This window comes from Anopheles funestus, chromosome 3RL (genome assembly GCF_943734845.2).
Source record: "Anopheles funestus chromosome 3RL, idAnoFuneDA-416_04, whole genome shotgun sequence".
NCBI classification, from domain to species: Eukaryota; Metazoa; Arthropoda; class Insecta; order Diptera; family Culicidae; genus Anopheles; species Anopheles funestus.
The window spans coordinates 1,887,613-1,912,923 of record NC_064599.1 but is presented as its reverse complement, the minus strand read 5'-3'; the positions used below and the strand labels follow the sequence as shown (position 1 = coordinate 1,912,923).

General features: G+C 40.0%; 3 protein-coding genes across 18 annotated transcripts; 1 reads left to right on the top strand and 2 right to left on the bottom strand.

Annotated features, from left to right (window-relative positions):
- Nucleotides 1–90: 90 nt before the first annotated feature.
- Nucleotides 91–8,451, bottom strand: LOC125771132 (arfGAP with SH3 domain, ANK repeat and PH domain-containing protein). Of its 7 annotated transcripts, none has more exons than XM_049441471.1 (16): nt 8,127–8,451; nt 6,814–7,207; nt 6,239–6,311; nt 6,033–6,178; nt 5,702–5,956; nt 5,525–5,610; nt 4,892–5,331; nt 4,374–4,809; nt 4,112–4,292; nt 3,730–4,029; nt 3,131–3,650; nt 2,614–3,066; nt 2,423–2,539; nt 2,284–2,357; nt 1,963–2,199; nt 91–1,869 (listed from the first exon to the last, which is right to left on the bottom strand). In XM_049441471.1, exons 2-16 carry the CDS (start codon nt 6,937–6,939, stop codon nt 1,669–1,671), a joined length of 3,645 nt encoding a protein of 1,214 aa, XP_049297428.1. In that variant the 5' UTR covers nt 6,940–7,207; nt 8,127–8,451; the 3' UTR covers nt 91–1,668. The 7 variants fall into 7 exon arrangements, with proteins under 7 accessions (XP_049297428.1, XP_049297434.1, XP_049297433.1 ...); XM_049441477.1 differs by having other exon boundaries at nt 6,814–7,098; XM_049441476.1 differs by having other exon boundaries at nt 6,814–7,066.
- Nucleotides 8,452–9,027: 576 nt separating this feature from the next.
- Nucleotides 9,028–13,535, top strand: LOC125767268 (E3 ubiquitin-protein ligase ZNF598). Its single transcript, XM_049433683.1, has 6 exons — nt 9,028–9,686; nt 9,756–9,901; nt 10,041–10,352; nt 10,426–12,160; nt 12,230–12,427; nt 12,496–13,535. Exons 1-6 carry the CDS (start codon nt 9,480–9,482, stop codon nt 12,724–12,726), a joined length of 2,829 nt encoding a protein of 942 aa, XP_049289640.1. The 5' UTR covers nt 9,028–9,479; the 3' UTR covers nt 12,727–13,535.
- LOC125767266 (nucleolar protein dao-5) lies at nt 13,470–25,231 on the bottom strand. 10 transcript variants are annotated; one of them, XM_049433670.1, is made up of 9 exons: nt 25,064–25,231; nt 24,830–24,993; nt 22,942–23,077; nt 22,400–22,864; nt 22,144–22,324; nt 19,241–20,077; nt 18,222–18,582; nt 15,358–16,452; nt 13,470–14,248 (listed from the first exon to the last, which is right to left on the bottom strand). In XM_049433670.1, the coding sequence occupies exons 2-9, from the start codon at nt 24,834–24,836 to the stop codon at nt 14,178–14,180; spliced, it is 3,153 nt and encodes a 1,050-aa protein (XP_049289627.1). In that variant the 5' UTR covers nt 24,837–24,993; nt 25,064–25,231; the 3' UTR covers nt 13,470–14,177. The 10 variants fall into 10 exon arrangements, with proteins under 10 accessions (XP_049289627.1, XP_049289628.1, XP_049289629.1 ...); XM_049433671.1 differs by having other exon boundaries at nt 13,470–13,836; XM_049433672.1 differs by having other exon boundaries at nt 15,358–16,287; nt 25,064–25,230.
- Between the last annotated feature and the right edge of the window lie 80 nt (nt 25,232–25,311).

The window sequence follows — 25,311 nt, the reverse complement described above, 5'->3', positions numbered from 1 at the left end:
ATTCTTCAGACAAGATACCACTTTACGATAGCTTGCCAAAAGATTGAAACACTGTTTCGGATGCAATGAATGCTGCTGCAATCATGCGTGTTTCTGTTCTAACAATGAAATCTGTACATTTAATTCTTAGTATAATCGCTTTAGATACTATAATCGAGTTAACATTCTATTCAATAAATACTATTATGATGTCCGTAACTATTAGCAGTTGCTTGTGATCTTGCTTACGTTTGTACGGCTATAGTTTATTCCATTTATGCTTGTAGTATGTTGACTCACGATCAAAACATGGACTTTCATGCTAGAGTTAATGGTTTTAAAAACTCATGCGCTTTATACTTGAATGATACTGCACTGTACTGCGCTACTAATTTCGAAGCCAAACACAGCTTTTATGCGGGCTTAGCTGCTACTACTTACACATCTCTGTTGTTTTGTAAAACCGCACGAAAGTTCTCTCATCAATCTGATATTCCTGCACATAATGATGATGAACGCATGGACTTATATTGTGCTAAAATCAGACCGCCTTTATGACAATGTGTACGGACTCGTTTTGAATTTGAAATTCAACATTGTATACATTTCAGTGCGCTCGAGGTAACTTATTGCGATCGAAAGTAAAACAAACAAACAAAAAAAAACTCGCTCACTAATGTATAGTTCTTATAGTCCATATGACTGAGTAGATTTGTTTTTGCAAAATTTTATACATACTGGCACGTGTAATTTCCATTTGATTGAAGTTATATAACATATGGTTTTGCTTCTCTTCATACGGCGATAATTTTTTTTACGATATTCAACGTTAACAATATATGTAAATGTGTCATTCGTTATTTAATTTACTTGGCAAAACTTAGAAATACATTTCGCTATCTTGTATTACATAGTAATGTGAAAAATGTGTAATTCGCATTCCTCTCTAATAACATTTACTGGAATTCGTTACATTACTTTTTATGTTAGTGATCTCTCATTTGGTTCAACTTTGTTTGCGGCTAATGGTTCGTACCCACAGAATTTTTTTTGCATTTTTTTGATATTCGAAATGATTTTTCATCAAGTTAAGACGGCTTTTGCTTTTGCGTCCTGCATTAATACCACCTTCTTCTGTGTATTAAAATCATAACATATCATTTGAGGATAAAATAATTGTTTTACCTATACTGAGTAAAATGGTTACAGCCTGAAACATAATCAATGCGAATTTAGCAAAATCGCATTTTCGAACGATCATTTTCATTTTCCATGTATGTCATGTGCGACAACTCCTTGCTGCTGGAGTTGCAACTAACATACAACGCATGACTATGAATTTTATACGTATGGTAAAATAAATAGAAACGTTATGATAGCCGAAACAGATACCACGTTCTGTGAAATCTCATTCTTAAATATCGTTTAGAATGTGTCAATAAAATGTAAGAAATGGGAACGAAATGGTACAAACAACAAATGCAAGAGAATATAGGAGTTTTGTTTGTTTAGTAAAACTCAAGGACCAACTTCATCTGTATCGGTCACCTATAAGCTTTCACCGAGCGTTTGGTCAGAGTGGGACTAGGAACAGTTGTGTGTGTGACAGCTTTTAACCAATTGTTCGTTTTGTCTTGGGAACTTGTTTCACAGCATTCGCTTAGTCTTGGTGAACGAATGGTATGACCCTTAGTCGTCCATCATTTGTACAAAACTAACCGGAAACATTCCACGCCTCGTGTTGTCACCTTCGATTTGCCCTTCCATCCAATTTTCATCATCGGTTCGTTCGTTCAGTACGAGCAATATTTCGCCCTCCTTGAACTCAAGCTCATCATCGTTATCAGCATTGCAATCGTAGAGTGCTCGGCACCGCCGCAATGCTCCGGTCTGTATTGCGATGGGCGAGAAAATCAAAAACATGTTAACTGATCCATTTATGCCCCTTACAGAACAAGGCGCCATACGTTATGCTATACTTACAAAACTTCTACTGGACAAGTTGAAGGAATCTAAACCAACAGAGGCAGTACTACCGCTCTTATCGTTGCGACTATAGCTGCTGTTGGAAGAGTCGGCATTACCACACGACGAAGACGCTATCGAGTTGTCTAGCGTGTTTACTCGTATACCAGAAGTATCATAATCGGAATAGACCGTTCCCTTCATCATTTCGTCCATATTTGTTCCGTACTCCGTAGATACTGTGGGACCTTTCGCCTGTTTTTGTGGAGAATGTTGAGAAAAGTAAATATATTAAAAAAGTACAATAAAAATATGTTTAAAACTGTTAGAATTACTTACCTTTCGTCTCATAACAATTGCATCATCAACAGAGGACAAGCTTTCATTGGATTGTCCATTGGAATTTAATTTTTCTGAAGTTTAATAAAAAAAAACGTTTACAAATATTTCTTACTCAATGTGCCAAGTGCTACCATACCTGAATTGCCAATTATTGTTCCAACCACTTGGGAAGGGATTGGTTGTTTGGGACGGTTGGACACAGGTTTAAGCTGTGGAATTTCGCCAGCAGGTGGCAGAACTAATTTAGCACCAGCTGCAAAAAAGAAATGAATTGCATACGTGAAATTATAAAAATATGATCACGTTTGAGCAACTACTGCAACGTACCTAAGTTTCGCCCAAGTGATTCTCCACTAGGCGAGCGCTTATGACCACCAGTGAAGGTACTCAGGAAGTTTGGATCGCGACTTCCACTGCTTACGCTGCTGGTAGTAGCGTTTGACGAAGTATACGGTTCATACCGATCAAAAATTTTGTTATCAAACTGTAGCTGTGCCTGCATCGATTTAGTAGACCCTCCACGCATTTCGCTTGACAACAAGACGGCTGGTACGGACGAGGCACTGCTATTAGATGCCGGATCGGATCCTCGCAAATGTGGCAGTGTACTGTACATCTCCGGATGATGATGGTGCAGCCCATGCACACCGTGATGCTGCGACGCAACGCCGAACAATTCATTGTCTAAGTTCTGCGAATGTCGCGGTGCATGCGGCAATGTACCGTAGGTAGTAGGTGGAGGTGCTGGTGCAGTGCGTTTCTTTAAAGATCCCAAATTTACTGAAACGAAAGCGTAACATTCGTAAGAATGCATCACGATGAAAGGGAAAACGTGTTTACAAACCAGATGATGGCTTTTTACTTGCAGACACATTGAACGCTGCTACACTGGATGATGTTAGTTGCGACGATGTAGCTCCCGGTCTGGTGATGCCACTGGAGCTGCTAGATATTGGACTAGAACCCGATGTAGGAGCGGAGCTGCCCACTACACCAACGACATTTGATACAGAACCACTGGTACCGCTAGCATAATGCGAGAAGGATGCGGATGTATTGAACTGTTTCGGACTCGTGCCGGATGATGGAATTGGTGGTATTTGACGTTGATCGCGGACCGCATTTGGATTGCAACTGGAACTGGGACTGGAACCGCTCTGGATCGAGTCACAGGTGGACGAACGGGATCGTAACGCTACCGGCGAATCGCCCCCAACAAAGCTTGGCGGCCGGGAACGTGACTTCCTTTCATCCATCAAAGCCGTATCGTCGTCGGAAAAGTCCGTTGAACCGTCGTCGTGTATGTTCCAATCGGTATTAATATGATCGAAAGCACTTTTCTCGCGCTTCATGGCATGTTCAATCTGTTCAAGATGGGAAGACCGAGAACCGTGAAATATTTAATCAGCAACCAATATCGCATATCCAACCATCGACGCTTACCAATTCTTTGCATGCTTCGTTTCCCATCTCTTTGGCAATATCCAGCGCTAGTTTATTCTGGGAATTACGAATATCGCAATCACAGCCAGAGCGAAGTAATAACTTCATGCATTCCCGACGATCGTGCAGTGCGCATAGATGCAGTGCAGTGTTTTTGCCACTCATTTCCATTGGACCGGGTGGGTTGGTTTGTTTGTTCAAACCCTGCGCAGTCATGTTTTGAATAAGGAAGTCAACAATATGCAACGTAGAGCCCATTTCTCGCAACACCGCTAAATGGAGTGCCGTTTCACCAAAATCCTACAAAGTACCAATGTACCATTGAAGCATTAGCATTAGCATCCAATCTGAATGGTAAGTTTAAACTAGCTATTGTTCTTACCGAGGATGGCAACACACAAGTTAAATCGGCACCCTCTGCCCAAACTTGTAAAAGTTGACCAAGGTCAGCGTTAATGATGGCTTGTTCTAGGTCGCTTCTTAGATCTCGATCGTCGGCACATGTACGCATAACGTACCGTTTAGCTACATATTTAGCACGAATGAAATCGTATCGTTCCTCCCTAAAAAAACAGAAGAAAAACAAAATAAATTATTACAAACTACTACAAATTTAAAATTTTCTCTTAACAATAAAACATTACATAGAGCTTTCCGGTGTCAGTTTTCCTTGCGCAAGAGTAGCTTCCATTACTTCGTTTAGCGCGTTGTTGCCCATTGCACGGGCCACGAGAAGCTGTGCCGTCGTCAGATTGTCCAACGTTAAACTTTGTATGCGCGAATGATGCACGCCCAGATCCCGATGCACTCCCGAGCATTGAATGCACACCAGTATGCCAAAGTTCAAGCTTATCCATGTGACATCGTTGCGGGAACCACAGTCACAGCACTGATCATTGCCCGGCAAATTTTGTATATGTTTAATAACGGTTTTTTGCAACTCTATTAAGCTGGGACTCATCTGCGGATTGGCATGCTGAAATGCTTTTGCAAGGGCCTTCTCTTTACAATTGATCAGTACCGACATCCATGCTTTCTGGTCCGCCTCGTCTTCCGCTTGGAAGTGATAAGATCGATTATCTGAAAGAAGAAATAGAAACTGTAAGTTTTCCTGCTTCTGATCGCCTGATTTTGCAATAGCACCAGCTAACAGCATACTTACAACTAATTAAATCAAAGCCTTTCCTATCATCTGCTAAAGGTTTTATTTGACAGGTTAGCAAATTTACGCGTGTCGGTGCTTTGGTTTCGTCTGCATGGCAAATGTCTAGAAATCCATCGGCTGTAACACGACATCGTCGTTTCTGCCATACGCGTCGCACTTTTCCTTCGCTTTTCTTCAGCAGATGCCCACTACGAGTAATGCCGTGATTTTTATCGCCTTGCAATTGATGTAATGAATACCCTACCGCTCCCCCCTTATCGCCCGGTGGAACATTTTCCACGCGGTCAAAGTCTGGCGTGGAACGCAACAGGGTACGCAGTTCGAGCAGCTTCCGACGCTCTTCGTCCTGCTTGTGACGAATGGTTTGTAGTTTAATACTGAGTTCCTCGATATATGTACCGAAGTGGGCAATTGTTTTTAGACCATCCTTAAAGTAGCTGAAGAAAAGAAAAACAATACGAAATGTAATAATATGATTTGCGTTTGCGAATGAATTCCATCCTGAATAGATATTTGTCATTATTCTACACATTTTGTATAATAGTTTAATTTTGTTTTAAAAGCTTGTTATCTATTAATTGTGCTAGTGTCTATTTCATGTACCTAACATTACATCATTATTATACTTACTTATTTTGAGCATGATAATATTCAACCAAGTGTTGTAGCAATTCGATTCCTTTTTTGGTTTTAATTTCATTGAATTTTATAAGATACTGTAATGATGCGGAGTAAACAAGGTTTTAGATTTGTGTTACGAGTTAAAGATAGCACATTACTAATATCGCAATATTTATTGCACATTACCTCGCACATCTGGAGCTGGAACACGCGTCTTTCCTTCTCAATTTCCTCCGCTATTTCTGCGGGTGTAACCTCTGTCCGCATCATGCCAACCTCTTTAGCGAGCGCTTTCTTTTCCTTCTCAATTTTCATCAGTTTGGAATCGTAATCTTTGGCCGCCTTATCGAAGGGTCGCTTCATTTCCCCCTTCATACCGCGCAGTTCCGACTTGAGCAGAGAATCGACGGGAAACATCACAATATTGTTGATGTTTTGCATCTGCAAAAGGAAAAAAGTAATTGTTGCAGTATACGACGTTCCGCAATGCACGCAAACTTTGTGACTATATACTAACCAATGTTTTCATTAGCGCACTGAGTTCTTTGGTTACAACGGAAAATTTTAAGAATGCTGCCCCAATATCTGGCTCCTCCTTGGACAGGGCAACCGAACCGAGCCGTTCCAGCGCTCGAACCAAGCACATCTCATTATCCACATGAGCTAAAATTGAATTGCAATTATTAACGTCTTCGTTGCTATCAGTCCACAAATTAGCCTTACTGTTTCCTGAATTATGGATGGCTTTGACAGCTTTCTTCAGCTTTGTTAATCCTTCACGATCGAAATCCAATGTCTGAAAACGATAAATAAAAATAAATAATATTCGTTATCATTGATTATTTCATTCTACAGTACGTACAAGATACATTGAAAAGTGAAGAGAAACATATTCTGCTAACAATACAGTCAAACTAATAACTAATTTCATTCTACCATTTAAACGATGCATCCAACATTATCTATCAAGCGCACGTTCCAGTGCTGCAGACCTTATAAGGCATGTACATACGCGCACAGTGATCATTTATTGAATTTCGAGGACGTCTAATTATTTATTCAATTCACCCTCTCACCATTAAAATTGGCTGCGTTCAAAACACACAAAGATGATCATATCCCATACAGCTTATGGAAACGAAAAATCAATGTAATTAAAAGCGCAATCGAGTTGATTGAATCCAACAAGTGTAATCGTTTATGTTTTCAAAGATTTTGGTTACATTTATCAAATGATTGGGGTATACTAATTGCATTATGAAACTATTTTCACTTAAATGAATCATTAATAAACTCACCTCTTCGAGTGCGGCAATCGTTTGCCGGCACTGAGCCATACGCGACACGAAAGTGGACGTTGTCGGAGAATTGTAATCCTCTCGAGTTTCTTCGAGGAACTCCCCGACACCAATAAGCTCCGGCATGATTATCGTTTATGGATTTGATTAAAATGTATGAATTTGCACCATGTACACCACCGTCAATTAGAAAACCACATCCAATAGGCGCAATAGTTTGTTCATTTATAGTGCATAGCTCGTTGCACTCGTACTAGAATAAAGGTAAAACTTCACCGTCTTCCACTGACCGAACATGTTTTCCACATTAACTAAGCGCACCTTTGATAGCATACATTTCCTTCCCTGCTAATGCCTTATCAATACTTCTATCGGAAACTTATCCTGTTGGATCCTGTGTACATCCCAAATATTTATTTGAATGCAATTTAGCGTTTATGTTCATCTCAAATATGTGCGATCAACCTGAAACCCAGTGATGTAGAGTTCCATAATTTCTAAAAATAAATATTCCACTTTTCGCGATTTATTTATATGATCAAACCTTACATTTCGGTGACACCTTGCTGTATTCACGATTTGATACGGGGATAGATATTGTTCCGTTGTTATTGCTCTAATAGGCAAATTATGCTTTCTGGTTGTAGCACAACGCCTTAATTGGCATCAAAACCATATCTCTAAGTTATCACTAGAGGTTCAGCAGAGCACAGATGCTAGACATGAGAGTTTTGCTTATCGTAAATGGGATTAAACATTCACGCACGCAACCAATCGATCATTTTTACTACTTTTGGAACATATTTTTGCAACTTAACAATGTACAAAACTAAGTTCCAAAGAAGGTACTACTACGTGAATTCTATTTACACCGAGCGTAAAAAGGAGAAGCAATAATTTTTATCCGTAGAATATGTAATTCCGCATTTGTATGACGCATAAATTTGTCGTACGAGCAGATAACTTTGTCGAATACAATTTCATTATCCACAAACTCTTATCATATATATCCTGATCCGCAAAAAAAAAACTGTTTCACCACATTCAACAAGCAAATGATTTCACAGGTAACACGCCCTCGATATACACAGAACATAGGATATGGACCGTAGTTTAACAGGCAGCACACACTCTTATTGCAAATGCGCTTGAATCATCAAACCAATTGTCCGAAGCCTCCAGGAGTATCGGAGTTAACGAATGAATAATGAACGCTCTGCTTTGATGCGCTGCACTATCTATTATTAATCACGGATGATGATTGTTTGCACGAAATCTAGCACGAATTGGCCACTGTGATTAGGTTTTCCTACTTGGTTGTTTTGTCGTCGTACCGAAAAGCTGTTCGTTTTGCAATTCTGTTTCTTTTATGTCTGCTTGCGTCCTTCTGCTCACTGGCAGTGCTGCGCAAGTAGAGCTTTTGTACCATGGTACAATTATAATATTTTAATATTTACTGTAACGTGCATTGGAAAAAAAAATAGAAACATTTGCTGTGAATCAGTAAATTTTATTTTTCAATCTCCACACATCGGTGTAAGCTTCCTCGTTTATTAAGAAATAAATCCACGTAAATGTATGAAGAAATAAATTTTGCAGCCACATTTCGGGAAATTTTGTTTGTCTGGCAGCACGGTAACAAACCCTTCCGAAGACAGTCGTTGACAGCAATGTCCAGGGCTATACCAAGGTGCTTATAGTTGTTCAGAAAACTAGCTACAGTACAGTGAAAAATATACGGTAGGCGATGAAGTGTGATTCGAATTGCTTATTGCCGCTTGAGGGGGGACGAAAAGAACCAACCCTCATTGTTGTATTGAATGCTCAATCGAACAGCATCAAACATTTCAGACGTATGGGCCATCATACAAGAAATGTTCGATGTTGTATGATATGTCTGATCACCTTTTGTAGTGGATATCTTGGTAATACAGTGCGTAACAACATGGAACAGCCGTGGTTTGTTTTGATTCTGATTTGACAATCCCAATCAACAACCGAAGGTTGATAGAACATCTTTTCAAAATTCTCGTGATTGTGCGTTCGATACGGTAGGTACGTTGGCATGATAAATTAAATAAATTGTATATACTTGTTGTTGCTGATATAAATTCACAACATTTGCCTTGAAATACTATAGACATTGTGAAAAAACATATCAAAGAAATTTAAAAAAATGGCTCCGTATTTGCACTCATATAGACACCTTGGGCTCGGAAAATGTTGTAATTTGTCAAAAATTCCCTTTCGTGTTGGAGGCGTGAGTGTTGATATGCTGTTTGAGGAAAAATCTATCTTGGAAAGTAAATCTGTTGTTGCAGCCTGAATTCACATCAATCGATCAGAACACATACCTCCGGAGAGCGCATAACTGAATGCTATTTCGCGATTGTCAGTTCTCTAGCAACAACCAGTTAAATTGTTGAGCCACAAGATCAACGTGTACGTGTCGCGGTTTATTGCCTGTCGTAACCTCATCTAAGGTTACCGTTCGTAATTCCTCCGGCTGTCATCTACCGAGTTCCGTTGCCTTGTCCTACAGCCAATCCGCCTGATTAGGTTGTACGATATTTCGCGAATTGAGCAACAGTTTTCGTTAAAAGCAAAAACTAAGCAGAAGAATTCTGCCACCACGTTACCGCTGTTGAAAAGCTGCGAGTGATAACATGGCCAACAATCGTCAAAAAATTGTCCAAGAAAAGAACGTTTCCGAGGGGGAGACAACGGAAATGCTTTGCGTCGTATGCTTCAAGCCGATAGTATACTTCGCTATTGGCGAATGTGACCATCTGTGTTGTTACGAGTGCTCTACTCGTATTCGAGTTTTATGCCAGCAGAACGATTGCCCTATCTGTCGTAGAGATCTAGCCAAGGTACGTATCTGATGCTTCTGAAGACTTCTCGGTTTTTGATATTAAAATTGCCTTGCATTCCGTTGGCAGGTTATATTTTCAAAAACGCTCACGCCATACCAGCAACTGGACGTGAAAAATCGTTCCGGACTGTATGATAAAAAATATCGCATCTGCTTCACCGATGCGGAAGTTCAGCAAGCGTACTACGATCTGCTGGATTACAAGTGCCCTCGGTAAGAGCAACACGTATGAACCCTATTTTTAACTAGCTTTCATCCCACGTATATAAATGGCTTGGCACCATATGTGCGGCATAGCAATGACACAGTCACATGTATTCACTAACAATGGTATACGAATTGCTTTTTTAAGGTGCGATCAAAAGAATTTTCCCAAATTCGAACTACTGCGGGAACACGTACGCAAGCAGCATGAGCTTTTCTACTGTGACATCTGTACGGAACATCTGAAGGTATTTTCCTCGGAACGGCGCTGTTATAATAGACAGGAGCTAGCACTGCATCGTCGCAAAGGTGATCCAGACAAGGTTGGTCATCGCGGTCATCCTCTGTGTGAATATTGTGATACGCGATTTTTGGATAAAGATGAACTGTTCCGCCATCTGCGAAAAGATCATTTCTTTTGTCATTACTGTGACGCTGATGGCAGAAACTATTTTTACGGGTATGTTAAGCAAGCACGTGTTTACGTCGGATATGAACCGTAATTAATTGTTTGATGTAACTTTATTTTGTAGAGATTACGTATCGCTGCGCGATCACTTTAGAACGGATCATTTTCTGTGCGAGGAAGGTGAATGTGAACAAGAACAGTTCACGTCGGTGTTTCGAACGGAGATCGATTTGCGGGCGCATCGTGCATCGATCCATGGTAAATCCATGAATCGATTAGCGAACAAGCAGACCCGAACGCTAGAACTTGAGTTTACATACGCGCCACGACACGGTGCTGCTGTGGCTGGTGGCTCTGGTGCATCGCATTCTGGTGGTGCTGCTTCCGGTGGTGGACCTTCATCAAATCGAGGTCGTGGTGGACGGGCGGGAAGTGCTACTGGACGTCCGGTTCCGCCAGGATCGTCTGGCGACATGTTACAGCACGAGTTCGACAATCTCGAACTGGCAAACGATCATGCGACCAAGCAACATCCTAAAAAGGTGATTGATGCCACTAATGAGCAAGATTTCCCAACTCTCGGTGGTTCGGCGCCAAATCCAGTATTTCGCCCAAACAACGTCACTATACGGCAACGTGTTTATGGAGCCGCTGGACTTGCGCGGACGAAAGAAAACTTTCCCGCCCTCGGATCGGGCGGTGGGGAAGGGACTGGTCCGACCAGTCTGAACGAAGGATTTAGCAGTAAAATCACTGCGAGTTCTCTCCTAAAGCCCAGTCAACCTACTGCTACGTCTGGAACGAGCATGATGATACACGTATCTAACCGACCCGCAGGGTCAAGCGGTGGAAAAACGAATGGTGCATCCGTTGCATCCATGGTCGGGAAGAAAAGTACCTCAGACTTTCCTGCTCTGCCCGGTTCCGGTAGTAAGGGATCGAACAAAAAGACTGGAGGAGATATCTACGCAGACATGGACGAACGAAGTGGTGGCGCAGCGATGGTAAATCTCAATGCAATCTCTGCGAAACATCGTGCACTGGTGGACGATTACATGTCAGTATCTAGCGTCGTGTCGAAAGTAACGACCATATCTTCCAAGGATGCAAAGAAACAATTATCTGCTCCCGTCCAAAGTTCCGTGCCTAGCGTGAACTCAATCAAAGCGTTTCCAACGCTGGGGGATGGCAACAAACCGGCGTCGGTTAAACCATTGCCGTGGGCTTCGGGATCTGCAACGGCATCGAACAGCGGTGGAGGTGGATCCGCTGCCTCTGCCGGCAACACTTCAGGCAAGAAGAAACCCACGCCAGCCCCCAATCTACGAGAGGAAATAGCTTTCGTCAATCTTAACGCTTTAACGGGTAAAAAGTCAGCGGAAAAGACGAAACAGAAAGCTGACTCGTCTCTCTCCAACGTTGCTGATGCGCGCAACAATAATAGCGAACTGGCGCAGAGAGGAATTGGCGCAACGAAGGATCCACGCAACAAGGAACCACAGCAAAAACAGCAACAGCACTCCAAATCGAATGGACAAAGCTCATCGGCAAATCAAACATCTCATGCAAATAATAATAACAATCCTTCTTCCACGCTGAACAATTCGTTCCCGGTGTTGGGCAATGCGAACAGTGTACAGTTCGCACTAGCGGCGGGACCAAAACGTACACCGCCCGGATTCGAAAATGTGCACGTCAAACGCATGCCGGGACCTCCACCAGGATTCGGAAACGTTACGTTAAATTCTGTCGCACGGAATGCGAACAATATGACGTTCACGAATTCGACGGGTGAATCGTACAATATCTTGCCTACGCATAGCTACGTTTCACCATCGAATGCCAGTAAACGGAATCAGGTAAGTAACGGAAACAGTAATACAGGGGAGTAACGCTATTAATATTATTTTTCGTTCCGATCGCGACAGGTGCTTGTGACTCACTTTCAGAAAGCGTTGAAAAACCAAGAAGCGTTGATGGAATTTCGGACCATATCACAGATGTTCCGTGATGGACAGTATGAAGCATCCGCTTATTATGATCACTGCAAGATAGCGCTCGGTGATCGTTTCAATGAAATTTTTCCCGAACTAATCGCGCTACTGCCAACTATCGCCAAACAACAAGTAATTGCTCTTTTTTGGTTTTTTGGCGATGTTAAGAAATTTTAATTGATTGTATGTTATAATTACAGGAACTTTACTTGGTGTTTTGTCAAGACGAGAAAAATAAACCGAAATCGACTGCAAAAGGAAAAGCTTCTAACGCATCGAAGCTGGAAGTGTGTCACGTTTGCAAACAAGTACTCATTCAACAGGATTTAACGGAACACTATCAAACGCACTACATGGAGAATAATTTTCCGAAGCTCGGGACAAACACAGCAGACGAAGGGAAAGTGGATTCATCGGCGTGGAAGAAATAGTTTAGTACAGGCAGCAGCAACATCAGCATTAGCCATCAGTAGCTGATCGCAAAGATGACGAACTAGGGCCATGTTTTCTCTCGGTATACGAAAGATATTCGTTAGTGGATCATGGATGTACGATCCTGTACAGTTTACAGCGAATGATTTTAGTACAATGGTTAAGTAATTTGTGAACCTACGAATTTGTGATGCATCTCGTTAATTTTATTTAATTCATTGTAACTAAACATTGAACGATTTGTGTGGTACAATATGAACGCGATGCAGGTAAAACCCAGACGTGTGTTAGGAAGAGCTATAAACATTATCGACACCATTTTCCAAAAAGCTAGTTGATTTCGTACGCTTAGCGTTGTACCTACTATTTGTTTGGGCGTAAAAAAGTTATGCTCAATTTAAAAGCCTTCCAACACGCAACAAGTGGAGCCTATGGAAGTTGTATAAAGTGTAGATGAATAACAATGTACATAAAATAAAACGGACAACTAAAATACAAAGCAAAGGCTTCTTCTTTAAACTACGGTTCTAACTCGTGCACTGGTCCTTTTATGGCCTAAAGTTTTCCTATGATCGGCAAAAGTCTAGTGCGTGTCCAGTAGCGTTCGAAACGTGGCAATGGCCAACAAGAAACATTACCTCTACTAGGCAAGATGAAGCAAAGCTAGTGTGCAAATATCATTTTCCGTAAATCCAATACTTACCAGTACATCATTGTTTCAGTGTTCGAAAATCCAGTTCAATTCATGTAATACAACAGTTTATATTTATTTTTCAAATAAAGAGAGCTAGTTGCGAATAGAAAGTCATATCAATTGTTGCATGTAGCTTTGTGGCAACAAAATGCATCGAAAACGAAACCATTTCACTCAGAACTGTGTGGGTAAGACATTGAATTTGCCAGAATTGTTTGTGCCGGAAAGAAAACGAATGATTCATTCGTCCCGCTAAACCACAAGATGGGTTTTAAATTATCCTCTCTAGCAACTTTAAAGCATAATAAAACAGACGGCAGATGCAGGTAGTGGAGAAACTTTTTTTTTGTCTTTTTTTGTTACATCAAGCTTTTCGATTCTCACAAAATAGTGCAGAACGTACGAATGAGTCGTGCTGGTAGGAATAAAAATTGGAAAGGAAAAAGGAGTGTTATCGTAGTAAGGATTATACAGTGATATATATAATGGTAAAGAAATGTAAGTGTAGAAGTATGTAGAAGACATGAGGGAACGAAATGAAACCTAACCGATCTTCTCTTTAACTGCAAGAAAAGCATTACGATGGCCAGGAAAATCGCAAAACGCACCAATAAGTACTCTACGAAAAAGGGGGGTTTTGTTCGGTTTTTTTTTTCAAATTGTCATCCATATATATTTCGATATTTGATTAACAGTTCCAGTAATGAAAGCGTGTCGTAAACGTTACGTTATAAGTGAGTTTGAAGTGAAACACTATCATCGTTGTTTCTTCGAGCAAGAAATACAAGATAGGAACAATTGAACAAGTTTTGATTTTTTTGTCTTCTCTGTTCAATCGTTTATGTGAGCCAGTCAGCACATATGCGACGGTAAAAAAAAAACAAAAAAAAACAAACATGTAAACCACATTATTAACAGTGTTGTATAGGCACATTTCATTGTACAAAGTGACGAAAAAGAGAAAAAAGAGAAAAGAACGAGAGAATAAAATCGATTATAAGTTAGATTGTATAGAAATCAGAGAACAGGCTAGCGCTAAGCAGGCGGCAGAGAAACAAACAAGACATATTTATGTAAAAAATAGAAGAAAAAAATAAATCTAAAATTAATGCCAGGTTTATACGGGGACAAATAGTAAACACATTGAACTAAGCAAACATCTCATCGAGAACAACAAAAGAACTTTGAACCGAAAAAAAAACATTGAACGATATGTTAATCATAATGAATAAGGAGGACGTTATACGGCAAGATTTACAAATTGTGTTTCTTTTATTAGGACAGCCTTACAGAAATTAAAGAAAAAAACATACCAGGACGTCGACCAGTTCTGTGCGATTGAATCGGTTTTACAATTAGTAAGAAGAGGTTGCAACGGAAAATGGGTTTTTTAGAATTGTATGTTTTGTGTTGAGAATAACATCTATGTACATACTAATTAACAGTGTGAATCAACAGTGAATTGATGAGTTAAAATTGTCAGCATTATATTTTGGTTGGGAGTTTCTACTAGCAGAATTATGGTCTGTAGTTAAATACTGGCTTAGAAATGTACCTACAATTTCAGAATCATTTGCGTGTATCGATCAACATCGATCGATCGATCGTCTGTCAGTAATTTGAATGAAATACTGGTCTTAAAAGGTACATTTTCAAAAGCCAATTACTCGATCGATCAAATAATAATGCTAACAGCTTGCAAAACTCAACTGAAAACATAAAACAGCTGTCGTTACTTCGAACCAGTTTTCGGCGGCATCGTAAAAATTGAGCAGTTCTTTTCGATTTGCTTGCACCAGATGATAGTGAATTTGGTTGTTAAAAAGATTTTGAATTCCTCCATCAAATACTACTCATACTAACTGCATGGCGAACAGGAAAAAAGGGGTGATTTAATGGAAGCGCTTGTCGACAGTGATGCGTTGTTAAATTTTACCTAACTTTGTAGCTCTTGATTCACGCTTGCGGCGTGGTGGCACTGGTGGTGAACCAACTTTAACACCCTCAACAGGCTGACTCGGTTTCGTTTGAGCAGACTGTGTGTTCAGTTTTAGCGATGGTTGTACAGTTGGCAGAGTCTTGTCTGGTGATTGTGGTGTGTGAATAGGTACTACTTTTTCATCATCTAAGGAAGTGAACGTGTTCGGAGTGATCGGACTGTAACTCGTCTTCGCCAGGCTGGACGATACGGACGGTGATGGCGATACGACGGCTGACGAAATGGCAGTAGCGATGGAAGCCTTTTGGTTAGACGGCAAGTCATGGCGCGAAGCAGACGTTAAGGATGATGATGAGGATGGTGATGGTTTTCCTGGCGCTTGATCGGTCGACCCGGCATTGGTAGTAGTCTGTTGTAGTGGTCGCGACTGTGGAGAAATGTGTCGTTTTTTGCGCAATGCTTTGACCGGTTGCTTTGCGTCCAACAATGCATTCGTTTTACCTGCAATCGATTCCTGGACCACCTGTTGTTGGGACGCTTGTACCGTAGGTGTAGCTACAGGTTTTGGACTGGACTTAGGAATCGTTGGCTGAGCAGCACTGGCGCTACTACTGGCTGCCGGAGCGGAACTTTGCGTCGGCCGTTCTGTTTTTGATGGTGCAGTTTCGCTTGTGCCACCACCAACCGTTGGTGTCGCACTTTGCTTCTGGGACAGTTCTTTCGCCTCTTCTCTCACGATCTGAGGCGTTGCAGTTTCTGCTCCAACGTTCTGTTTCACATCCACTTGAGAAGTAGCTTGTGCCGTAGATGGGCGATCATCTGCACTGTCCGGTTTTTGATCGTCTTCGATGGACGGATCGTAAACGAGCTTCTCATGCGTACGGGTTTTCCCTTCTGGACTCTTCGTCGTTATAATCTGTCGATAACCTGCAAAGACTTTTTTGGTCAATGTTGTCGTATTGGTAGTCGGATCGTACTGAATTGGTGGCGGCAGCTTTGCTTGGGTTCGCATCGCAAGGGCACTTTCGATCGATGATAAACTGATAGCAACATCGTCTTCCTCCGCAATAACCGGCGGTGGAACGACTTGTACTGTAGTATATAGTTTGCATGGTTTTTGATGATGAAAGCAGCCCACAAATGTAGACAAGAATTTACAACAAAAAAAAAACCCCCAAAGATGAATGTAAGTATAAATCATGCATAAAGGATTATTCCCCGTAAAAGCGCGCAAGCAAAACCAAAAAAAGAAAAGAAAATGTAAAACGGGATATATTGCGTTTACACATTCAAGAGTGACCAACGTGACACGGTTCCATGATGCGGAAATTGTGGGAAAATGGGAATTGATAGAGGGTCATTGTTGTTTTGTTCAATAAAGGGAGAGAAAAGAAAATTTAAGAAGAAAAGGAAATCCTTGTTAGTGTTTGAATACTATTTTACGAGCGGCACCAACATATTTAACGATGCAAGAGATAGCGAATATAACACAATCGTTTCGCTTAAATCAAGTTTAGTTATTGAAACATAAAACACGTTACAGGTGAACAATTCTCCTTTCTTCATGTTGCAATTGATAAATGAAACAGAATGAGCAAAAATTCAGCTGTTTCAAGCATATAAATATACTTTGAATTACTGCCAAACATTGTCTTATAACAACTAATCATGTTAATGCGTAGTCAGTAGTTTTCCAGTAATAGTAGTCCGCTTCTTTCCACTTCGAACTATGATTTTGATATGAGATAATTAATGAATTATGATAATTCACAGAAACAATGTTGAAAATACTTTTTATGGATATCCCACAATTGCATGTTTCAATTATGTATTCTGTATAACTCATGTAGCTCTTAGTTAATCCTTCTGAAAATAAGAAAAAAAAACACACTAACGTTATGTAGGATGAACGATTACAGAACACAACACAACCAGGAACAATAATGATTACATATATTTTGTCTAGAACGAACTCTTTTAGGACACAGTTACACAATTTGCTAAAAATGAATGTACCATTTCACGTGTAATAGGCCTTAATCTTTATACCATGGCGAAAGATGAGAATAATACGAGTATTGATGTTTTTTTCTTGTTTGTTGCGTTCAATTTCGTTAGTATCATGCGTTTCATTTATTTGTTTTGTTTTGTTTTTTGTTTTTCCTTCACAATTATGTTCACAATGCGTGTTATACGTTTGTTGTTTTGTTTGTTCTGTCGTTTTTTCTTTGTGTTGCTACAGTTTGTAAACTGTATGATAATTTATAGCTGAATGAATTTCGACTATGACTTAACACTTTATGCTGCTTTTTTAGCTAATGGCACTATGAGGTGTTGAATTATGTATGTTTGGAATTAAGAGTATCGTTTTAAAAGAAACAATAAAATGTGTATAGAACATGGTATCGATGTGCAAATCGTAAATTATTTTCTTTTCTAAAGCTGACAATATTGAACCAACCTAAAACGTGTACGTATCGAACCGTTCTGTTTCACGATAAGTAATAGATGCAGCTTGTATCATATTAATTGTCTATCTTCTTAAGGTTCCTTTTGTGCGACAGTTGATAGTGATGAACAGTTAGCTAGCAAAATAAAACAAATGACCAACAATTAAGATAGACGAGTCAGTGTCTACACTAACGTTGGTTCCACGGTTGGTAACGAAGGCCAATGTGAATATGGTGAAACGGTGATACTGGTCATAGTAACAATATTAGCGACACGACGTACGTATGATAATGGAGACAACACACAGCAGGAAAACAATTTTAAACGATGGATGATATTGGTTAGTTGGAAGCAATTGCCTGACTGGTGCCGCCGGTGAATGCAGGCAATGATGATGGTGGGTCAATTACCTTCCTTTTTATCGACAGGCTTCTTATCTTCCGGTTGCGGTGTCGGGGACCGATCTTTCGGATCCCTTTTCGGTGTAGCGGAACGTGATCTCGATGGACGACGGCTGGTGCGTTGCGTCGCAGCCGGAGACACAGGTTCAGCAACGGAAGACTCCAACACTTTTTCTTCGGCACTTGTTCCAGCTCCGGCGCTGAGCGTTTGTTGAATGCGTTTCCAAATGTTTTCAAACGAATCGCGTCCCATATAATCGATGTTACCTGTTTCCCAACATTGGCGTCTCATATGCTCTTCGTAGGCTTCTTGTTCTTTTGATTTCGCCTCACCAAGATGCAACTGAGCCAATGCTCCCGCAAGACCACTCTGCAATGGAACAATTACAATGATGATCGATAAATTAATGCTTTATATTAAATGAAGACGTATATGATAGACACAAAACAAAACATAACCTGAAGACGTACAGACAACGAAATGATAAACCATTTTCCAAACCATTTTTTTTAATATAGTATTCACCTTTTACTATGAATATGAATAGTTGAACGGAATAAACTGCAAACGGATCGTTGTACGAAGAGCAAGCAAATGAAAAAAAAATAATGTCCTGCCATTGAAAGTAATTTGGTTTTTGCTGTATGAAACGTAATAACAATTTCCACAAGCGTTGATTTTTGCACACATAAATTATAAATAAACAGCCAGAAGTTTACAAAAAAAGGGAATTATATGAAACATACGAAAACTACACAAGCAAATGAGTAATATTTGTTCGAAGCGCAAACATTCGCGCGAATCGTCAGCATTCTGTTAGAGAATTTTGAGTCCTGAAAGTAATGTTCAGCGCTGATTGTATTTTAAAGATTAAAATTGGAAAATTGGAAGTACGCATGCAAATAATAAACACAATATGTAACAATGCAACAATGAACACACATTAAGTTTAAGTACAATTCGAAGACTATGACTGTGGAATGCTTCCAATGATGGTATTGACGTTCATTGATTTTAAGGTACCTACCACATCCCCAACATTACCACCAGCGTTATGTTCCTCGCTTTCGGTTGGTTTCCGTTGGTCGGTTGGTTCTTGCTGGGAGAAGCTCGGAGGATACGTTTTGTGCTCTTCAAAATCACTACTTTTATTGTGGACAGTGATGTTACTATTGCTATCACCAGCGGTGATGTTATTGTTAGAATCTTGCAGAATTGCCTTGTTGCCCATTTGATCACCAGCATTATGGTCAACGGTTGCATCTTGTTGCCGAACAGCGAACATTTCCCCAGAATGTTTTTCCCAGTGACCTACGTTTTCTTGATGCTGTTGTACCATTCTATCGACCCACTGTTCTGTGCGCTGTAAAGCATGTTTATCATGATGATTTTGGTGGTCACGCTCGGCGTAACCACCATCAGCACCTCTGTGCAGATCCTGATGCTGTTGTTGAGCATAATGTGCATCATGATGCGACACATGATATGGCGGTGACTGTTCATGGTTTACGAGTGATGATTCATACTGTGTGCGGCTTCTATGTTCTTGTGCGCGTAGTTCATTCAAATATTGGAAGTACAATCGTTCCTCTTCCTGTTTGCGCAAAACTTTTTCACGCTCCTGTCTCTGCAGGTAATCCTCCCACGGGTCTTGATAACCCTTCTCTGGATCGTACGAAACGATAAACCCTTCTCTTTGCTGTTGCTGGTGGTGGTGTTGGTAATTATCTTGATATTGCCAAAATAATGTTTGACTCTCGTTATCGGTTTCATGAGTAAAATAGACGGTACTCAGTGGCGCAGAACGAGATTGATTAACACTAACCTTGTGCGAAGGTTTTATCCAGTGAGTTAAAGCACGTTGCTGTTAGGAAATAAAACTCAAATCTTCTTAGCACAAGACACACGCACACGCATGCATATACAAAATAAAGCAAATTAAAACTTAAATCACGAATTTCACGAAACATTGAAAGAGGACATATCGTAACTATATATGATAATCGGTTTGACAACATACATACAACGGCACGAGGGCAATCTGTGTCTGCAGCACGTGTTTTGCGTTACTGTGGAGGCTGTGCTGTTCTGTTCTGTTTATAGTGAAAATTACATTTCTTTTGTTTTTGCATCTATGCTACATTTAATGTAAATCGTTTATTTTCCATATCATGTATCGCTAAAGGTGTGATTTGCCGATTTGTTTTTAACACCACAACCTAGAAGAGAGCACTTTCATTGCACATTGCCCAACATTAAGTTGGGGTTGTTTTTTTTTCGTCCAAATTGGCAAATATCACATACACACATTCAAATCCAATGTATCAAAATGTATCAAAAGGTAAAATTGTTATTCGAGCTCGCTTCCTTTTTCCATGGTTTGCTGAATTTTGGCCCAGATATGCTTAAATGCGTCACGTCCAACATACTCTGCATTGCCCGCTTCCCAGTATTGTCGGCGAAGTTTCTCTTCAATGCGGTCCTGATCCGAAGTGCGCGGTTCTCCAAGCGTAACATTAGCTATCGCCCCAGCGAGGCCATTCTAGGGGTTTTTTTTTGTGCAGGCATTTGAGTATGCACAATGGTAAGAAAATCAGGATATTTTGGAAAGGATGTAAAAAGAAGCGAGAAAAATGACAAGATGTGTGGCAACGAAAGAAATACATTAGCCGAATCGTTTTAACACAATTAAGTTCAATTGAAATTGGTTCGAATTTCTTTAGGCAGTATATAAGGGGCTAACGGACAAGTAAAGACGAACAATTGTATACGTATGGAAACGATTTTTAGTTCGTGTACGCTGTATTAGTTTTCATTTGTGTACCAGCTTTTATCAGCTGTGCGAATGCCTTTTTTAAATTTAGGTTAAACGGATCCTGGTTCTGTACACGTTCATAACTCTCTATTTGCTTGGAAAACGCCACATGATGACACCAGTTAGAGGTGTGAATCTTCTTTCTGGAAGCCATTACCAACAAGCTCTGCCTCCCGTAACCAAAACATGTTCAGTGCGCGTTGTATGTTGTCATTTTGTATGATTGTTTGTATTGTTTACAATATATCGCCGCAGTAAAATCCGGTACGAAAGAAAGATGCAACACACATTCATTAATCAACACTAAGTTGCAAAAAGTATTCCTTTCACAAGGTGAGTTAAATAAACTACTTTTAAGGCACTTTTTTGTAATACTTCTTCCGAGGGTACCAAATGGGTGTAGATTGAAAGTAAAATTAAACAAAATAAAACAGAAATGAATGGCTTCAATACAAAGGAGAGAGAGAGAGAGAAAACAAGCAATAAAGCATCACTCTTCATTACAGTAACAGTGTGCAATGCTAGGTTCTAACTACGGCAACTAATTACAAATATGAAGAAATAGCATTCGTTTAATACGCCAAATTACGTGGAAAATTAAAATGATAATGAACAATTAATAAAAAGCGTTTGCAAAAGCTGATGAAAAGCATAGTACAAAAATATTCAATCAAAAAGCAAAAAAAACAAAAGCAATAATAAACAACTTTGGCAATAATTCGATCTGAGGGTTTCATATTCATACGTTCTCTTACCTCCGCATTGAGTAATATACTCTCTTTCCAAATGGAAATATGTTCAGACTTGAAATTTATTTAAAATGTTTTTTATATTAAATTGTTTGCCAATTTTGTTGTTACACAATAGGGTGCTGTATGCCCCACATGCCTTTCTGGAAAACCATTCTCCACGTATTTAATACTGAACGGAGCTCAGAGGGATAAAAACGGGATTGAAAAGGCAAATACAGGCATGCCAGGAAGCACACGCAATAGACTTGGTATATGAAAAAAAGGAGAAAGACAGCGGGAAGACTTTTCATAAAGGCCGCGCCGAAAATGTGTGCATCTATTTCCTGCTTTTGTGGGATTATGGCGATTAATGCGATAACTTACCATGTCTGGACTCAGCCTTGAATGGACATCTTCGGCAAAGATGTCCCACCAGTACTGAAGAAAGTTTGCCAGATGCTGATACTCTGAGGGCACATACACCTTACGTGTTTCAGAGTTAAAGTTCTGCAGCCATGGTTTGACAGCGCCGATGAAATGAAGAATTTTGGTATTTTGTCCAAATCTGCCAACGGGAAATCGGAACGGTAAATGTAATTAATGCATCCGTTGATTTAACATTCAAATGCCGGACACGTACTGTTTAAATGCAGGCAAGTAAGAATACGTCGCTACCGAGGAGGTGTTGTAAATGAAGGGTAAGTGCTTTTGAATATCCTTGTGGGCCCATTCGGAGAAGTAGGCATTCAGCAAACCTTGGTCCCCACCATCGAAGCTTCCGTGAGTCACCGCAAATTGCAGCAAACTGGAGAAAGTCTCCAAATTTGGTCGAAATACATAGACGCCCGAATTGAAACAATCCGGCCAGCCAATATCCGGTGCAGCCGACAGTTCCTCCCGTTCGAACAGTTCGTCCGAATTGCGCAGGACAAGCGTGTCGGCATCGAGAAAAACGCATTTTTCGAACTGCGTAAGTCGCCAACAGTGCAACTTCGTGAATGTAACGCCCAGTTCTGGACGCTTCAGAAGCGCCAGATTCGCTGCATCTTTCGAATCGAGTAGATTGACTTCCTCTACTACGTTGAAAACGGCACGCAATTTTGTTCTGTAAAGATTAACAACACACAAAAGTTGAGTATTTCTAATATGCAGGGTGTCGGGTGGTTGATTGTAACGTCTTACTTCATTGCTTCTGATACGCCGGGCGTAATAAGTACGGCCATTTGATGCACAGTATGGACACGTTTCAGTGAATGAGCAACAACAAGAGCTCCCAGAGAGTAGGAGTCGTTGGTTGCTAAAGTTACCCAGGCGTACTCTGAAATAGAAGAAAACAAAGAATTGTTAATATGTAAACCAAATACACTTAATCATTCATTTTCAGCATTATACCGGCAATTCTAAAATAAAGACAGAAACCCACATGGCGAGTGACAACAGAACAGAGACTTCGTTCTATCAATATCAATATTTTGTGTGATAACCTTGAACGCTAGATTACGGAAAGAAATTCTAACAGTTACTTTTCCCAGGCGTTCGTGTGATGTAATCATATTCAAATAAAAGAAGAACACAATATGTCGAGTATGAGTTTCTTTAACATGTGATAACGCATGAGTGGCTCAAAAATCAGTGGTGTGAATTTATTTTTGTAACAACGTTTCGGATTCTTCTCAGATAAGGTGTTTTTTGACTAGAGAATAATTAGAGAGTTAACATCAAATCAATTGTGAAGATACGAGAGAGAGAAAACCGATTTGCCAATTGTAAATACAAAAGTTTGACTAGGCGAAAATTTGTTCCCTTGCTGCTCATTGTTCCTGTATTCGTGTAAATCAGTTTATAATTCGACACGTTATAAAGCTAACGAGAAACCACAAAACAGCAATAAAAAAGTATAAACAAACGCTACAATTAATAAATGAATGAATTGGGAAAAGCATGGAGGGATCTAAAATCGTCGAACAGCAACATAACGATGAACAAACAGCAAGGTCATTTTTACTTTAACTTGGGCAATCATGTTTAAGGAGATAGCCAACCAGTCGACGCCAAATAAGAAAGAAAATAAGTGTTCTATTATTGAACTTCTTAATCGCGTTAGTTTTGTAGAACCTAAATCGCGTCGGCTACATCTATTTGACTACAATTAAACAATCATAATGACGACATTGATAAGAAACGAACGTACGGGATGTTATGTTGCCATAGATGACATTTTGTGACGTTCATTATCATTCGCTCTATCTCTGTTTCTGATGCCTGTTTTTCCTGGCGCCAACTCACAGTCTTGGGCGGTGGAAAAGCATAAACACTAAATGATTAACATAGAACATTTAAATTGCAACTGATAACATTGAATGCAACGACCGTGACCGTTTCCCTCCGCTAACTATAATTATGGTGCGTTCAATCAATCAGTTAGGGATATTTGGTATTAAAGATGAACACCAGTTAACCGCGTCAAGATGTAAATTCAAATAGCCGAAGATTATTTTCGGTAAGGCAAACGCAAACTCCAACGTAGTTGCCAACGATGCAAAAACCTACGCAAGATTAAATTTAGAATTTTGGTGCCATGCGGGAGAAACACCAGTCGATTTTTCATTCAGCTCGATTCGCATATAAGTTTTTTACGTTCTACGCTTGGAACGAGGCAAGCTGTAATATTCATTAGAAAGAATTACTTTATAAATTCTTTTATTTGTTTAAACTAACATTAGACTAAGTATGTTTGCTATAAATGCCAGATATTTACAAACATATCAATATAGCAATGGCCCACGATTCAAGTGGATATTTAGCTATTGTAGCATTTTCTTAAAGTATCACTATTCGTAACAACACCGCACTTTCTTTTTTATTTAAAAACATGTGTTTGTTTTTAAAAAGTATGTTCAAGGTCATTCTAGGTCACCTACTTTGACATCTAAATCTCACATGTGGATAGAATGCTGCTGTTGTTGCTTTACACTGTTTTCGTCGTAGCGATTAGTAGGAATCTTTACATTATTACGAAACACTGCGTTTCATTAATGGACACTACTTGTGCTAGCTTCCGTATACTTACTGCTCATTTTGTTGTTTAGTTTGCAGTTATGTTCTTATGAAACGTGCGTAGAATTTGATGTGTCGGCACAGAAATGATGCTGCACTGATGGTGCCAAAGAAGATGCAGGTAGAGACGATATCGATGGACTATCGATACCGAACGACGAAGGACGAAAACAACAGCTTTAAACGAAAACAGAGATCGTTAGCAATGGTATATCGCACAGCACGTTTCGTAGTTGAAGTTGCGCACCTAAAAACACTCAAGCATCACGCACGAAACTCCGTGGTGCCGCGTACAGTTCGAAATGATGGTGATGATGATACGATTCACGAAACTCTGCCGGTATTTTATGAGCAGTTGTTTCATATAGTTCTATAAATACAGTCAACTCAAGGAATACCCGGACTACAGGGCATCACGGAAAATCCGCACTTTGCTTTGTTGACATATGCATTGTGAGCCAAGGTTAGTAGAGAAGGGCGTACCGAGTCAGCAGA

Bases quoted from the DNA above. Each gene is read 5' to 3' on its own strand.
- LOC125771132 (XM_049441471.1), bottom strand. From the start codon at position 6,939: ATGCCGGAGCTTATTGGTGTCGGGGAGTTCCTCGAAGAAACTCGAGAG. The intron at 3,067-3,130 runs GTTTGTAAACAC...CTTTCGTTTCAG, and splicing joins AAGTAAAAAGCCATCATCTG to TAAATTTGGGATCTTTAAAG. The intron at 2,358-2,422 runs GTATGGTAGCAC...ATTAAACTTCAG, and splicing joins AACAATAATTGGCAATTCAG to AAAAATTAAATTCCAATGGA.
- LOC125767268 (XM_049433683.1), top strand. From the start codon at position 9,480: ATGGCCAACAATCGTCAAAAAATTGTCCAAGAAAAGAACGTTTCCGAG. The intron at 9,687-9,755 runs GTACGTATCTGA...TTCCGTTGGCAG, and splicing joins GTCGTAGAGATCTAGCCAAG to GTTATATTTTCAAAAACGCT. The intron at 9,902-10,040 runs GTAAGAGCAACA...TGCTTTTTTAAG, and splicing joins CTGGATTACAAGTGCCCTCG to GTGCGATCAAAAGAATTTTC.
- LOC125767266 (XM_049433670.1), bottom strand. The intron at 22,865-22,941 runs GTAAGACGTTAC...TAATCTTTACAG, and splicing joins GGCGTATCAGAAGCAATGAA to AACAAAATTGCGTGCCGTTT. The intron at 16,453-18,221 runs GTAATTGACCCA...TATATACTACAG, and splicing joins GCCTGTCGATAAAAAGGAAG to TACAAGTCGTTCCACCGCCG.